The sequence below is a fragment of the Alosa pseudoharengus genome, unplaced genomic scaffold (assembly GCF_046254945.1).
Source record: "Alosa pseudoharengus isolate Yale_2024_CS ecotype anadromous, Long Island Sound unplaced genomic scaffold, YU_APseudo_1.1 YU_APseudo_1.1_scf_2, whole genome shotgun sequence".
Taxonomy (NCBI): Eukaryota; Metazoa; Chordata; class Actinopteri; order Clupeiformes; family Clupeidae; genus Alosa; species Alosa pseudoharengus.
In genome coordinates, this window is record NW_027468663.1 from 53,211,973 (window position 1) to 53,228,203 (window position 16,231).

At 41.5% G+C, this 16,231-nt stretch overlaps 1 pseudogene and 3 gene segments (V, D, J or C); 2 read left to right on the plus strand and 2 right to left on the minus strand.

The window, feature by feature from the left end:
• The first annotated feature begins 518 nt into the window (after positions 1 to 518).
• LOC143133579 (immunoglobulin kappa variable 3-11-like) lies at positions 519 to 988 on the plus strand. The segment is given in 2 exon segments: positions 519 to 567; positions 672 to 988. Coding segments are annotated over 2 exon segments (366 nt in total).
• A 587-nt stretch (positions 989 to 1,575) lies between these two features.
• Positions 1,576 to 3,953, minus strand: LOC143134827 (Ig kappa-b4 chain C region-like). The segment is given in 2 exon segments: positions 1,576 to 2,035; positions 3,412 to 3,953. Coding segments are annotated over 2 exon segments (438 nt in total).
• Positions 3,954 to 4,117: 164 nt separating this feature from the next.
• LOC143133580 (uncharacterized) lies at positions 4,118 to 7,812 on the plus strand (annotated as a pseudogene).
• Positions 7,813 to 9,216: 1,404 nt separating this feature from the next.
• LOC143133582 (Ig kappa-b4 chain C region-like) lies at positions 9,217 to 11,930 on the minus strand. The segment is given in 2 exon segments: positions 9,217 to 9,819; positions 11,813 to 11,930. Coding segments are annotated over 2 exon segments (438 nt in total).
• Positions 11,931 to 16,231: the final 4,301 nt, after the last annotated feature.

Below are 16,231 nucleotides of genomic sequence, written 5' to 3' on the forward strand. Positions count from 1 at the left end.
CCTTGTTACAGTAAGTGAGTAAAGCTTTGGGAAATTATTGGATTCATTGAATTGAGGATATTTAATTTTGCACTTACTTCAAAATCTTAGTTTATTCCCCTTACCTTAAATACAGCAGGGCGTTTTGGATTTATCAAATCAATGTACTTAAAAGTTCACACTGCTGGCTTCAGTAAAGGTGAAGGGAAAAGGCCTTTGATGTCTGCACTGCCTGTGGTTGAGGAGCGCCCTCTACAGGCTGATTTGAATACGATCATTTTTTAGATCTCTTTCAGAATTCTGAAGAACAATCTTACTCGGGTTTGTTAACTTACATCCTTTTTGTTGTTGTGGAATTTGGTGATGAGGCTATGTTCAGGAGTTTTATGACATTAGTGTGTGTGTTGGTGTGTGTGTGTGTGTGTGTGTGTGTGTGTGTCAGTTTTGCATAGTGCTACACACCTTGCAGCTCGATCTACTTTAATAGCCGCTGAGGGGATCAGAGCACTTCAGGGCTTCACTGATCAAGATCCACAAAGATGATTTCTCCCACTCTGATGCTGCTAGCTGTGGGACTCATGGTCCAAGGTGAGATGCTTTTATTCTCTGAATAATATTCTGATTATGTGACTGCTAAAATTGCATTTGTGTAAAGGTCCACATTTGAACAACACTCCCATTTTTCTCAACAGAATCATCTGGAATTAAAATTTTGACACAGTCTCCCTCATTGTCTGTGAAGGCTGGACAATCTGTCTCCATCCGCTGCACAGCAAGTGAAAGTATTTCTAATGTTCTCAGCTGGTACTCCCAGAAACCTGGAGAAGCTCCTAAACTCCTGATCTACAGTGCATCAATTCGTCAGTCTGGTGTTCCAGCTCGGTTCAGTGGGAGTGGGTCTGGTGCACCGTACACACATTACACACTGACCATTACAGGAGTCCAGCCTGAAGATGCAGCAGATTACTACTGTCAGCAGGGTGCTGAGTTTCCGTTCACACAGTGTTAGAGCGCCGTACAAAAACCTCCCTTAGCTGGAGAGGGCCAGAGGCCTCAGCAGACTGATCTGAGAACAGGTGCAGAGCTGCTACAGATGACTGAACTCAGCTCATGTAAAAATAGATCTCACACTTCCTCTGATTCACAGACAATGTTACCCTCTTCTCCCATTATAGTCACAAATAGGATGAATACATCAGACCCAGTCTTAACCGCAGTCCTAATCTTTATGTCCTGTAGAATAGTCTGAGTTGGTGTCTGGATACAGCCAGATTTACTGAATATCAGGAAATTCAAAAAGTGGTTTGTCTTTCCATAATTGCGTCGTACAAATCATTCATAAGGTCAACTCTGGACGATTTGATGGTCTTGAAGAACTCTCATTAAGGCAACAATATAAAACCTATATGGTTTATATAGAGCTGATCAATGAGATACTGTATGTTTATATTCAACTAACAGACACATTTTTTTGCAAAAATGGTATTTTCTGACGCAAATCTGTTTTCTGCATCTTGTAGAGAAACTAACCGTCATGCCCCTTCATACTGTGTGGGACATGAGTAAGTACTGATGACATCACACAAACAGTTTCATTTAGATTCTTTATTTTTTTAGCAGTTTCTCACATAAAGCACTAAACATACACACACATCAGAAAGAGCGAAAATGAAAGGACAAAGCATATCTTGCCTTTTTTAAAGCAACACTTTTTTTACTGTGTCTGTTTGTATGTTCTACTGGGCGCAGTCTCCCGTCTTGATGTCCTGGGTGACGGGTTCCTGGGTGCCCTGGGTGGCCTCACAGGTGACGGCTGGCGCCTTCCTCCACTGCTCCTGGGTGAGGGTGAGGCTGCTGCTCCAGCTGTAGAGGCCGTCCTTCTCCAGGAGCGCAGGGCTCTGGCTCCCCTCCCAGCGGCTGCTGCTCCCGGACACCTTCCAGCTCAGCCTCCAGTCCCAGGGGAAGCCCTTGGTGGCCAGGCACACCAGGGTGGCCTTCCCCTGCTGCAGCTCCATACTGGAGGGGGGAAGCAGCGTCAGGCTGGGACGCGCGTCAGCTGCAGAGGAGAGGAGGAGAGGGTGAGGAGAGGAGAGGAGAGAGGGGGGGAGGGAGGGAGAGAGGAGAGGAGGAGAGGGGGAAGAGGATAGAAGATGGGAGGGGAGAGGAGGAGAGGAAAAGGGGAGATGGCAGGGAGGGAGGGAGGTTAGTGGGATCCAAGGAGTGATGATGATGATGAAGAACACCAAGTGGAGGGAGGTGCAGGTGGATCCCCTCAGGAGGCCTCTTGTCCTCAACACAGTGGAACAGCAGCATCTCTCTCTGTCTCTCTCCCTCTCTCTCTCCCTCTCTCTCCCTCTCTCTCTCTCTCTGGGTTCAGCTGCAGCTCCTCTGGGGGTCTGAACAGGACTCAACACACAGGCCTGCATTTGCATCCCACTCTCACTTCTCTATACCCACTCAGCACAGCAGTGGAAACGCTTCAGTGATTTAGATACTGAAACATAATCTAAAGTTTTATTTATGATATCTAGAAAACATATCTGTCATCTCAGTCAATTACTGATTACTGATACTGATTACTGATAAATAATCTCTTGCCATAAAAAAAAAGTCTACATCAATCAACTGATTTTTTCAATCAGCCTGAATTAAACACAGCAAGCCCTTGAGCGCTTTATATGCCAGTATACCAAGCAATATTTTACTGTACTGGTATTTTCATTTGCTAAATGTGTTTGTTATTTCACAAGCTATGAACAATAACTTCAAGACAAATATTCATATGTTTAAATAACATAACATCTGTCTGTGGATGATGTTTGAGACCAGCAGAATCAGTTTCAACTTTTAACTTTTAATCCAAATCTGACTTCTAATACTTTAATTTAGACAGGTCTGAAATGTATGGCCACATTTTTCTATCATTATTTGCAGTGAGTGTAATCAAAACTATATGGCAAGAAATGAGAACACATGTTTACTGTAATAAACTCGACATGGTAAGAAAAAATACGTCTCCTTGCTGGTACACAGAATAAAAGTGAAGTTTTCAACAGGGCATGTATGCCACATATGTATTATATGCAACATACAGTGGCACACTTTGACTAACTAAGTATATTGCAAATGCCAGGCGGCCGAATTAGTTGTTAAATCTCAAGAGCCTAACCTGCTGAGATAGCAGAGACAAAAATTCTGGATAGTTTTGAAACAAAACAAAATATTTTAAACTTTTTTTCATATATGTCATAACCTTTCTGTTTTATCAATCTGGATATGCATATTGTTTCTAAAGAGCACTTGGGCTGAGCAAGGCTTTCAAAAATATCTGTTAAATCAGCAGATAGATATAAGCAAATACAAAATGCTATCATGTCATTGGACATTTTACCTCACAATGTGTTCCTATGAAATAATGAAATTGCTACTTACTTCCGATAGCCAGTCTGGTTCCTCCACCAAAAGTCCACCACAGTGATACAGACTCATTAAGCAGCCGTACAAAAACCTCCTGCACACTCCAGTAGTCTCCAGTACACAGACAAGACATGCTTTACTTTTCATTTAATTTATATGAAAGAATGTTATTAATTATGTACTTTTGATTCATTTTGAAATGCATGATCTTTAAATCAATATACAGATGTATTTAAAGTCAATGCATAACTAGTATAGTTACAATTTAGTCAGTAATGGATTGCATGCTTGTTCATAGAACCACAATATTTGTGTTCTGTTCATTCTTACAAAAACAAACATGACCAATGAAAATTGAAAAAGGAAAGAATAATTTAAGATACATTCACACATGTCTTCTGAAATGAATACAATTTCATTCCAAAGGCCCCATGGGTAAAATCACTTATCAAACTACATTTCTACTCCAGCATGTCAAAACACTGCATATAAATTTAGCTGGTAATCAGGAATCTGCGGTTCCCCCAGAATCTCCCATGAGCTTCTGTAAATGACCGACCCATATTATGACAATCAACAGTACCTGTGTGTGTGTGTGTTTGGGAAAAAAACGAGGGAAAGGAGGTGCTCTGTGTGTGTGTGTGTGAGAGAGAGAGTTTTGCATAGTGACACACACCTTGCAGCTCCATCTACTTTAATAGTCGCTGTGGGGATCAGACCACTTCAGGGCTTTACTGACAAGAACCACAAAGATGATTTCTCCCACTCTGATGCTGCTAGCTGTGGGACTCATGGCTCAGGGTGAGACACTTATGTTATATGTTGTAATTTCAGATAAATGTATTTTTTTTAATTTCTGTTCAAATAATTTACTCAACCTTTGTCAACAGTGTCATCAGCTGATATAATTCTGACTCAGACTCCCACTTCAAAATCTGTCCAGCCTGGACAAACCGTCTCTATCAGCTGCTCAGCCAGTCAGAGTGTTAGTAACTACCTCCACTGGTACTCCCAGAAACCTGGAGAAGCTCCTAAACTCCTGATCTACTATGCAACAACTCTTCAGTCTGGTGTTCCAGCTCGGTTCAGTGGGAGTGGGTCTGGTGCACAGTACACACTGACCATTACAGGAGTCCAGCCTGAAGATGCAGCAGATTACTACTGTCAGCAGGGTGCTGAGTTTCCGTTCACACAGTGTTAGAGCGCCGTACAAAAACCTCCCTCAGCTGGAGAGGATCAGAGGCCTCAGCAGACTGATCTGAGAACAGGTGCAGAGCTGCTACAGATGACTGAACTCAGCTCATGCGAGCAGCTCTGTCAGATTATATGCACATGACCTCAGTCTAAAAAAGCACAGCATCTACAAATAGATGTCACACTTCCTCTGTTTGATTGACAGGTGTCCATCGCATGAGTCATTCAGAAACACAAAGTGGTGCTTAGCAAAGGTTCTGTTTGGTTTTAATCTTGACTGCAATTACACCCCCCTCCCTCTCTCTCTCTCTCTCTCTCTCTCTCACACACAAAAACACACACAGGCTCACACACACAGGCTCACACACACACAAACACACACAGGCTCACACACACACACAGGCTCACACACACAGTTAATTGTTGATCCATCTACAGCGGGGGAAATAAGTATTGAGCACGTGTCAACATTTTTTCCAGTAAGTCTGTATACTTCCAGTGAGGCTATTCGCATGAAATGAAACCGGACATTAGTATTAACTTAGGTAATCCACACATATATAAAAATCCAAACATTAATGTCTAAAAGTAGTTTTATGAGTAAAAAGGTGGAATGACACAGGGAAAAAGTATTGAACACGCTAAGAAAAAGCAGTACACAAAGGCAAGGAATGGCAAGGAACAAACTGGAATCTATAAGTAGATAGAGAAATTATCCCTCCTGTGTGTGCAAATTGATATAAGCTGGGTTATTACATACTGGTGGGTTATAAAAATGTTTTTTGTTACCAAGGTGTCACACAAGAAACATTTCATGATGGGTAAAAGCAAAGTGTTCTCCCAAGACCTTTGCAACCGTATTGTTGCAAAACATATCAATGGAACTGGTTACAGATGCACTTCAAAACTTCAGAATAATCCAGCAAGCAGTATTGGAGCCATTATCTGCAAGTGGAAGGAACATCACTACATCAACTGGCCATGCACAGGACCTCCTTGCAAGATTTCTGACCAGGAAGAATAGTCAGAAGAGTAGCCCAAGAGTCAAGGACCACTCTGAGAAAGCTCCAGAAAGATTTGGAGGCAGCAGGTACAATTGTTACAGAGAAAATCATAGGTAATGGACTCCACCGCCATGGCCACTATGCACGCTCATCCCACATGACTCTATTGCTGAAGAAAAACATGTCAAAGCTCATTGAAAGTTTGCTACACAACATTTAAACAATCCTATGAAATACTGAGAGAGAATGTATTCTGGTCAGGCAAGAGCAAAATTGAACTTTTCGGATGTTATACTACACACCATATTTGGAGAAGAAATGGCAGTGTGCATCACCCTAAAAATACCCTACCAACAGTGAGGTTTGGAGGTGGTGGCATCATGGTGTGGGCTGTTTTTCATCTCATGGTACTAGCAGACTTCAAACAGTTGAAGGAATGATGAATGGAGTCATTTTGTTCTGGGAGAATCTTTACATCCACCAGGATGATGAGACATGGCTAGACCTTCCAGCAGGACAATGATCCAAACAATTTTAGCAAAGGAAACTCTCACTTGGTTTCAGAGAAAGGAAATCAAGGCCCTGACTTCAATTCAATTGAACAGTTTTGTAAGTTAACTAAAGATCAGGATTCACAAGAGGGACCCCTGAAATCTTCAATATTAAAGGACTATCTGTTTAAAAGAATGGGCCAAACTCACACCAGAATACTGTGTCGTCAAACAGGAAATGCCTTGAAGCTATCATTACAAATAAAGGCTTTTCGACAAAGTATCTAAGAAATTTCAGCATGCGAGTTAATTCCTGTGTCATTCCACTTTATTACACATAACTCTACCTATGGATTTTTTTATATTGATGGATTATACTAATGTTTGGTGAAAATTTCATGCAAAAAGCCTCATTAGAAAAAACTTACTGAAAAAAATGTTGATGTGTTCAATACTTATTTTCGTACACACAGTGGTTATCATATAGCCAAGGCCCCACACTAGAGTGCAGTGGTTATCATATAGCCAAGGCCCCACACTAGAGTACACACAGTGGTTATCATATAGCCAAGGCCCCACACTAGAGTGCAGTGGTTATCATATAGCCAAGGCCCCACACTAGAGTACACACGGTGGTTATCACATAGCACAGTAGGGACACAGTAACTCTGTCCAGTGTCATTTTCAACACTGTAGAGATTTTCCTCCAGACACTGGGGCACCTCTCCTCTTATGGACACTTTTAGACCAGCAGATGCCTGGAGATCTCATGGAATTGGTTTTAATTATCTATTTGTTGTGCCCTTACGCAACGTAGTGTAGTTATTTTACCATTAAATAACATCTTCATGCTCTCTTTGATGCCACACTCACTGGCATTGCCGTTGTGCGTGTTGAGTGCCCCCTTACCCCTTAGCATGTAATGGATATGCAGCACTCTGATGAAAAGGGAAATTCCTACCGTGCTGCTTACTATGAGTTTAGGGAACACAAAGGTGTAACTCCACGTCGACCACCACTGCCACCAGCCACCCCCACCACCCTCATGGTCACAGTGGATGATTGTGCTTTTTTTTCACTTTCTGCTTTCAGGTGTGTTTTCATGTTTTATATTTTCAGACAGGAAGTACAGGGCACTTTGCATTGCCAAGACAAGCCTGAATGCACACAGACTCTTTAAAGCAAACTGGAGCCCTAACTGAACACGCTAACATGAGTGAAGGAGAAACCATGACTTTAGCTAACGTCATCATCATTGCTCTCGCTTGCTGCATCAAAGGTGAGATCAGTTGAAGTGATGCTGTTGGAATGTTCCATTGGATGTCAATATAATATTCACGTAGACGTAACAAATTTGTATCTCATATTTCTGTACATGTTTTGCAGCATCGGCAGGACAGGTGACCGTCACTCAAAGTCCAAATCTATCCACTTTACCAGGAAAAACAGTCTCAGTAAACTGCAACTTTGACAAAGCCGTCTATCATGACTGTGGACCCAGTGGTGTGTCTTATGACTGTCTAGCCTGGTACTTACAGAAGCCTGGAGAAACTCCTAAGCTACTGATCCACTGGGTTAGTCATCGCGCTTCTGGTACCTCAGATCGCTTCAGTGGTGCTGAATCCAAGACTGGCTTCACTCTGACGATCAGTAATGTCCAACCTGAAGATGCAGGAGATTACTACTGCCAGAGTTATCATGATCATGGTGATGTGTTCACACAGTGATACAGGGCCGTACAAAAACCTCCTTCATGCCACACTGATCAGCCACAGCAGGGAGAGCAGAGGTGGGGGGAGGGGCTACAGTATCAGAAGTCACTGTAGTCTTCATCATAACACTAAAGTCCACCCAATCAGACACAGGAAGTAACTGTACTCGAGATTCAACTTAATCCTACTACAATCAATATTGAATTCCTCTCCAGTTTTATACAAATCACTATTACATTGCTATCTATAGTTATTTTCTCCTAATTGGTCTTGAATATTCTATCCAATCTGCTATTGCCTAAGTGAGTCAAAGTTTGAAGTAAGAAGTAAGTAAAATGAAGTATATAAAGTAAGAAGTATAAATATTATGATATCTGCTTCACTGAACAAAAGTACTGTCACAGCAGGATGACACAGGATTAGCTCAACTTTGAGTTTGTCATGTGTGATGGTGCAGAATTCATGAACAGGATTTTAATGAAGCTGTAAATCTTTGCTTCGTCTTCAAACTCAATTTAAAATGAATGTCTCATTGTTTGTATATGGTGAACACATATCGAGCCCTTAGACTCCTGCAGTGTTGAATAGGACACTCGTCCCCTGAGACTTCTCCTAGTGTGATGAGCTGCTCATAGCTGAAGCCCAGCAGCTAGTGTGGGGAGCTGCTCATAGCTGAAGTCCAGCAGCTAGTGTGGGTAGCTGCTCATAGCTGAAGTCCAGCAGCTAGTGTGAGGAGCTGCTCTCAGCTGGTCCAGGCCAGGGGATGTGAGTAGGAACAGGGACGGTCAGATTTACAGGAAACAAGCATTTAGAAACAGTGCTGCTTAACCTATTCGCGCTGGATGCTGCATGACGCAACATTGACCCTCCTGCTGGATGCTGCGTAGCGCAACATTGACCCTCCCGCTGGATGCTGTGTAGCGCAGCATGCTTTTTATTTCATGTTTCTAGGTGCTACAGAGGCTTAGATATTAAATTTTGGTAGACATTGACAATTTTTAGTATGTTTTCAGAAAACCCTCAGGAAATAAGATTATTTAGTCTAGAATGCCATAGGATTCTATAGGCGTTTTTAGCTGGCATTTTAGGAGTAAATGGGTTAAAATAAATTGAAGATACGTTAGAGCTCCTTTGCCTAAACAGAAAACCTACAAAAAAACCCTTTCATAACCACTGCAATACAGTTTTTAAACATGGGCAAATATTTCATTAATTAATTAATTAATTCATTCATTCATTCATTCATGAAACCTCAACCTCAAACCATTTTTTGTAATTATGTCATAGGCAATAAAGGACTGAATCCTTTGAAATTATTTTAAGAATATGAAACACGAACACATTTTAAAATTCATTAAAATAATTTCAGATCCATTGAAATAGTTTATGAGTTAAACAAAGGAATATTCCAAACAATAATAAAATGATGATCAAGTGTCTTTATTTTCTTTCTGTATTTCACAAACACAATATAAGAGAAAATATGAAAAATATGAAGCATATCACTATAACATATAATATGTGTGTGTGTGTGTGTGTGTGTGTGTGTGTGTGTGTGTGTATGATTTTCTCTCTGTTTGTAAGCGTGTGTCTGTGTGCACACATGTTTCTTTCTCTCTCTCAGTAAGTGTGTGTTTCTGGCTGTCTCTCTCTCTCTGTAAGCATGTGCGTAAGCGTGTGTGTGTGTGTGTGTGCTGCGTCTCTACTGGGCGCAGTCTCCCATCTTGATGTCCTGGGTGACGGGTTCCTGGGTGCCCTGGGTGGCCTCACAGGTGACGGCTGGCGCCTTCCTCCACTGCTCCTGGGTGAGGGTGAGGCTGCTGCTCCAGCTGTAGAGGCCGTCCTTCTCCAGGAGCGCAGGGCTCTGGCTCCCCTCCCAGCGGCTGCTGCTCCCGGACACCTTCCAGCTCAGCCTCCAGTCCCAGGGGAAGCCCTTGGTGGCCAGGCACACCAGGGTGGCCTTCCCCTGCTGCAGCTCCACACTGGAGGGGGGAAGCAGCGTCAGGCTGGGACGCACGTCAGCTGCAGAGGAGAGGAGGGGGAGGGAGGGAGGAGAGGAGAGGAGAGGGGAGAGAGGAGAGGAAAAGGGGAGATGGCAGGGAGGGAGGGAGGTTAGTGGGATCCAAGGAGTGATGATGATGATGAAGAACACCAAGTGGAGGGAGGTGCAGGTGGATCCCCTCAGGAGGCCTCTTGTCCTTAACACAGTGGAGCAGCAGCTCTCTCTCTCTCTCCCTCTCTCCCTCTCTCTCTCTCTCTCACTCACTCTCTCTCTCTATCTCCCTCTCTCTCTCTCTCTTCTCTCTCTCTCTTGTCTCTCTCTCTCTCTCTCTCCCTCTCTCTCTCTGGGTTCAGCTGCAGCTCCTCCTCTGGGGGTCTGAACAGGACTCAACACACAGGCCTGCATTTGCATCCCACTCTCACTTCTCTTTACCCACTCAGCACAGCAGTGGAAACATTTCAGTCATTTACATAATGAAACATAATCTAAAGATCTATTTCTGTAATCTAGAACAGTGTTTCTTAACTGGTGGGTCGGGACCCAAAAGTGGGTCGCGGAACCGTTCTGGGTAGGTCGCACAGCTTGTGGTTAAAAATAAATAAAAAAAATCTGCAATTTAAAATGCTGCCTTATCAGATCTAATGTTGGACCTTTATTTTGATAAACTTTATTCATAGCCTACATATCAGTCATTGCCATGGCATGGACATAGACAATGTTTAAGTGATAAGTCATGTTAGACATCATTTTAGTGGTAAACGTAAGTAGGCTGCTATTCTGAATATTTGAAGTACCCTACAGTAGGCTCGGATATGGATTCACTTAAACTGAGGACAAAATAGGACAGAAACCACATTGTGTGGTGTGCAGTAGATGGCTGGCACATGAGAGCATGAAACCATCAAAACTAAAATGCCACATGGAAACAAGGCACCCCTGTCAAAGTCATACCTGTCAAGTACTTGAAAAGGTGACATCAAGAGTTGAAGACTTCACAAATGTAGGCTAATGCCAAACATCTGCATGTTCCAAACAAGTAGGCCTACAGGCACTTCGCTTGTCTTACCATGTAGCTCACCATATCCATTGGTTTGAACGCTAAAAATATATACAGTATATCGGTCGCGACTTTATGAACATGGGAAATTGTGGGTCCCAAAGCCAGACCACTTAAGAACCACTGATCTAGAAAACATATCTGTCATCTCAGTCACTACATCAATCAACTGAATGTTTTAATCATGAATTAAACACAGCAAGCCCTTGAGCGCGTTATATGCCAATATACCAACGACTATTTTAATCTACTGTTATTTTCATTTCCTAAATGTGTTTGTTATTTCACAAGCTATGAACAATAACTTCAAGACAAATATTCATATGTTTAAATAACATAACATCTGTCTGTGAGACCAGCAGAATCAGTTTCGACTTTTAACTTTTGATCCAAATCTGACTTCTAATACCTTAATTTAGACAGGTCTGAAATGTATGGCCACATTTTTATATGATTATTTGCAGTGAGTGTAATCATAACTATATGGCAAGAAATGAGAACACATGTTTACTGTAATGAACTCTACATTGTAAGAAAAAAATAAGTCTCCTTGCTGGTACACAGAGTAAAAGTGAAGTTTTTAACAGGGCATGTATGCCACATATGTATTATATGCAACATACAGTGGCACACTATGACTAACTAAGTACATTGCAAATGCCAGGCGGCCGAATTAGTTGTTAAATCTCAAGAGCCTAACCTGCTGAGATAGCAGAGACAAATATTCTGGATAGTTTTGAAATATTTTAAACTTTTTTTCATATATGTGATAACCTTTCTGTTTTATCAATCTGGATATGCATATTGTTTCCAAAGAGCACTTGGGCTGAACAAGGGTTTCAAAAATATCAGTTAAATCAGCAGATAGATATAAGCAAATACAAAATGCTATCATGTCATTGGACATTTTACCCCATAATGTTTTCCTACAATGAAATAATGAAATTGCTACTTACTTCCAACAGCGAGTCTGGTTCCTCCACCAAAAGTGTACCACAGTGATACAGACTCATTAAGCAGCCGTACAAAAACCTCCTGCACACTCCAGTAGTCTCCAGTACACAAACAAGACATGCTTTACATTTCATTTAATTTATATAAAATAATCTTAATTATGTACATTTGATTTATTTTTAAATGTTATTTTGAAAATCAATATATATTTATATATATATTTAATTTCAATACATGAGTCATATACTTATATTTTAGTCAGTAAAATACCCCATGTATATTCATAGCTCAACATTATTTTCTAATTATTTAAATACATGTATTGTTCATTCTTTTAAATACAAATGTGAAGAAAGAAAATTAATTTAACATATTCATAGTTTTACAATTTAATGCCAAACCTTAAAAAGGGCCTTGTTATGTATGTAAAGCTAAACTAAAAAAAGTAGAATGTAAATTAAAGAAGAATATTATTAATTATGTACATTTGATTTATTTTGAAATGCATGATTTGTAAGTCAATATACACTAGATGTACGGTATTTAATGTCAATGCATAACTAGTATAGTTACAATTGAGTCAGTAATGGATTACATGCTTGTTCATAGAACCACACTATTTGTGTTCTGCTCATTCTTACAGAAACAAACATGACCAATGAAAATAAAAAAAAGGAAAGAATAATTTATGATACATTCACACATTTTGTTATTTCTTCTGAAATGAATACAATTTCATTCCAAAGGCCCCACGGGTCAAATCACGTATCAAACTACATTTCAACTCCAGCACGTCAAAATACTGCATATAAATGTAGCTGGTAATCTGGAATCTGCGTTTCCCCCAGAAGCTCCCTTTAGCTAATGTAAATGACCAACCCATATTATGACCAATCAACAGTACCTGTGTGTGTGTGTGTTTGGGAAAAACCTGAGGGAAAGGAGGTGCTCTGTGTGTGTGTGTGTGTGTGAGAGAGTTTTGCATAGAAACGACACACACCTTGCAGCTCCATCTACTTTAATAGTCGCTGAGGGGATCAGAGCACTTCAGGGCTTCACTGATCAAGATCCACAAAGATGATTTCTCCCACTCTGATGCTGCTAGCTGTGGGACTCATGGCTCAGGGTGAGATACTTATGTTATATGTTGTAATTTCAGATATATGTATTTTTTTTTTATTTCTGTTGAAATAATTTACTCAACCTTTGTAAACAGTGTCATCGGCTGATATAATTCTGACTCAGACTCCCACTTCAAAGTCTGTCCAGTCTGGAGAAACCATCTCTATCAGCTGCTCAGCCAGTCAGAGTGTTAGTAGTGTTTTACACTGGTACTCCCAGAAACCTGGAGAAGCTCCTAAACTCCTGATCTACAGTACATCAACTCGTCAGTCTGGTGTTCCAGCTCGGTTCAGTGGGAGTGGGTCTGGTACACAGTACACTCTTACCATTACAGGAGTCCAGCCTGAAGATGCAGCAGATTACTACTGTAAGCAATATTACTCATATCCAGTCACACAGTGCTACAGCGCCGTACAAAAACCTTCAGCTCATGCTAACAGCTGGGTCAGAGGATTTGCATATGCCCTCAGCCTCACTAAAAATAGCGCTCACTCTTCCTTTACTTCACCAAGAGGTGTCCATCACATGAGTCGTTCAGAAATACCACATCTTCCTTTACTTCACCAACAGGTGTCCATTACATGAGTCATTCAGAAACGCCACATCAGTCTCTCAGAGTATCAGCTGTGGCTGGTGAGCTCCGACTCCTGAACTGAGCCACAGGCTGCTCATGTCTGTCAGTTCAGGAGGATTTGAACATGCAGTGCATACATTCATTCTCTCTTTTGGTAGAACATTTTAGACTCTTCCTAAATTGCATTTGTTGAACATTGCATTGAATTATTAAGCATATGGTTTACATACCATACAAAGTATTAAGTTAGGGAAGAACTGGTGTTCTTCTTCAGTATTTGAGTCTATTATTATTATTATAATATATATAAGATACATTTCTGTACATCCAACTTGCTTTCTCCATGAATGACTCTCTGATAAAGATCATGTGACAGCCATTAGAATAGTGAGGGAATTCCCTGAGAGAATAGTGCTGACAAAATCAATATCATGTGATGTGGCCTCCAACAGCAGGAAAGATGCATATGTGGTATTGTGTTTGAGTTGTCTATTGTCTCTGCTGAAACTACAGCATGACAGTCATGGGTTTTGTCATACTGTATGTCTGTATGTAATGGTTTTGCCTGGAAACAATGTAATTAAGACGAATCTGTATAAGATTGGGCTTTTCCCCACAGAACTTTGGATTTCCTACTGTTTGGAACTTTGTTGCTGGTAACCCGTTCGTGATTTTAATCTCCAATAATGATCCTTTTTTCACTCCTGCCTGTGTTGCCTGGTACCACACTCTCTCCAAAATTGTACTGAAATGGATGAACAGAATAACAGTCAGGTCAAAAGAGGCTGTGGCATTGTGCCTAACAACGCCCCTTAGCTGCTCTAAAATCACTGGAACCTTAAAACTTGAGTCGCTTAATGCTTTTCTAAAATTGTTACTACACACTGGGCAAGATTTCATAAAATAAAGGCATGTTTTAATTAATTTAATTGTTCAGAACAGCAGAAGAAATGCTAAATTGGATTCCTTGTAAAACTATCCAGGCCCACAGCCATATCTGCAGTTTAGAGGCTACTGTCATCTTGTTTGACATATTCGGTTTAAAAATATTGTTTAGACAACGCTGGTTGGCTTTAACCAAACCTATCACACATAAACTTCAACCTGGTTCTGCCCACTTAGTGATTTTGGTCACACCTTGTTGCTTGCTTTACCACGAGTGCAGCATTGCAAATTACTGTAGGTCCCACCTGTTGTTGTTGCGTATTCTCAGGATACGTCTTACCTCTCCACTTCCGAGGTACTCGGGTCAGCCTCTCCTGAGTCTCCCTCCACAGTGGGTGAAAGGCTGGGCAGTCTCGTCCAATTAGGACAGGAACAGGTAGGGAATCAACCACCCCCGCCGTCGTGAGGATGGTTCCCCTGGTGGTGGTCATTGCGAGTTCAGTGGTGGGGTAGTCTCTGGTGTCTCCATGGACACAGGAAACCGTGAGGACTTTCCCTGGGGTCAGACACGATGCATCCACCAGATCCTTACGCACCAGGGTGACCCGGCTACCGGAATCTAGCAGAGCTTCCACATCATGGTGATTCACAGTCACCGGGCAGGTGGGGGGTCGTTCTTGGGCGCCATCTACGACTCCCACGAGCGAAGCAAAAAGGTGGGCGGGTGGTAAGCTGGAGGACTCAGCAGTGGGCATAGGCTCATCCGCCGGTTTCCCACACTGCCAGGAGATGTGTCCCATCCCCCCACACCGGTAACACTGTCGGGTTTCACTCTCCCGGTATCCTCTTCCTGGTGCCGGCTGGTCTCTGGCTCCCCCTGGAGCCTGGACAGCTCCTGAAGTGGCTGGGTTGGATCCCTTGGGGTTCTTTGGACGGGCTCCTCCCGTCTGTGGCGGGGATGCACTCTGGGGCTCCTTTCTGGAAGCCCGAAGCATCTCTGCTGTGGCCTGGTACCTTTCCACAGCTTCCACGGTTAGGTCCGCTGTCGTCAAGGCCTGTTGACTGACCACTTAGTGATTTTGATCACACCTTGTTGCTTGCTTTACCACGAGTGCAGCATTGCAAATTACTGTAGGTCCCACCTGTTGTTGTTATAGTGTGCTTTAAAAGTGAAGTGAGTTGACAGTATACTTTGTGCGAGTACATGCTGATCTGGTAGACAGTAAATTTTGTTATCAAGCGTAAACACAATTGACCCTATGATGATTTGTGGATGTGGAGGTCTTATTTTGAGAATAACATTTAAACTTTATAACATTTTAAATGCTTTAAAACTTTAAAAACTTTATAATGCATATCATGTCAAGCTTGTATCTGTAACAAAGTATTTTACGGCAAATAACATATTTTTTTGTTTTTGTCCATACAAAATATATTTTAGATACATTCAATTAAAATACCCCCCATCTCCGTCTGTAGATCAGTTTGGATGAATGTGTATATTACAAATTGTCACAATTGCTAAAACATTAAACTCCATTATCTGAAGCAAATTATCAGTTGTCTGAACACATTTGTTGAATCAATCCCCCTTTTTCACATATGAAACAGATCTCATTGACTCTTTTTGTAAAACTCTAAACACATTCTCATGCAATAAGACACATTTGCATTGTGATGCATAATGGCAACCACAAGTGGCAGAAAATAAACACAAATAGAGCACAGATGTCATCCGTTAAACACAACAACTCAAAATAAACACAAATAGAGCACAGGTGTCATCCGTTAAACACAACAACTCAAAATAAACACAAATAGAGCACAGAGGTCATCCGTT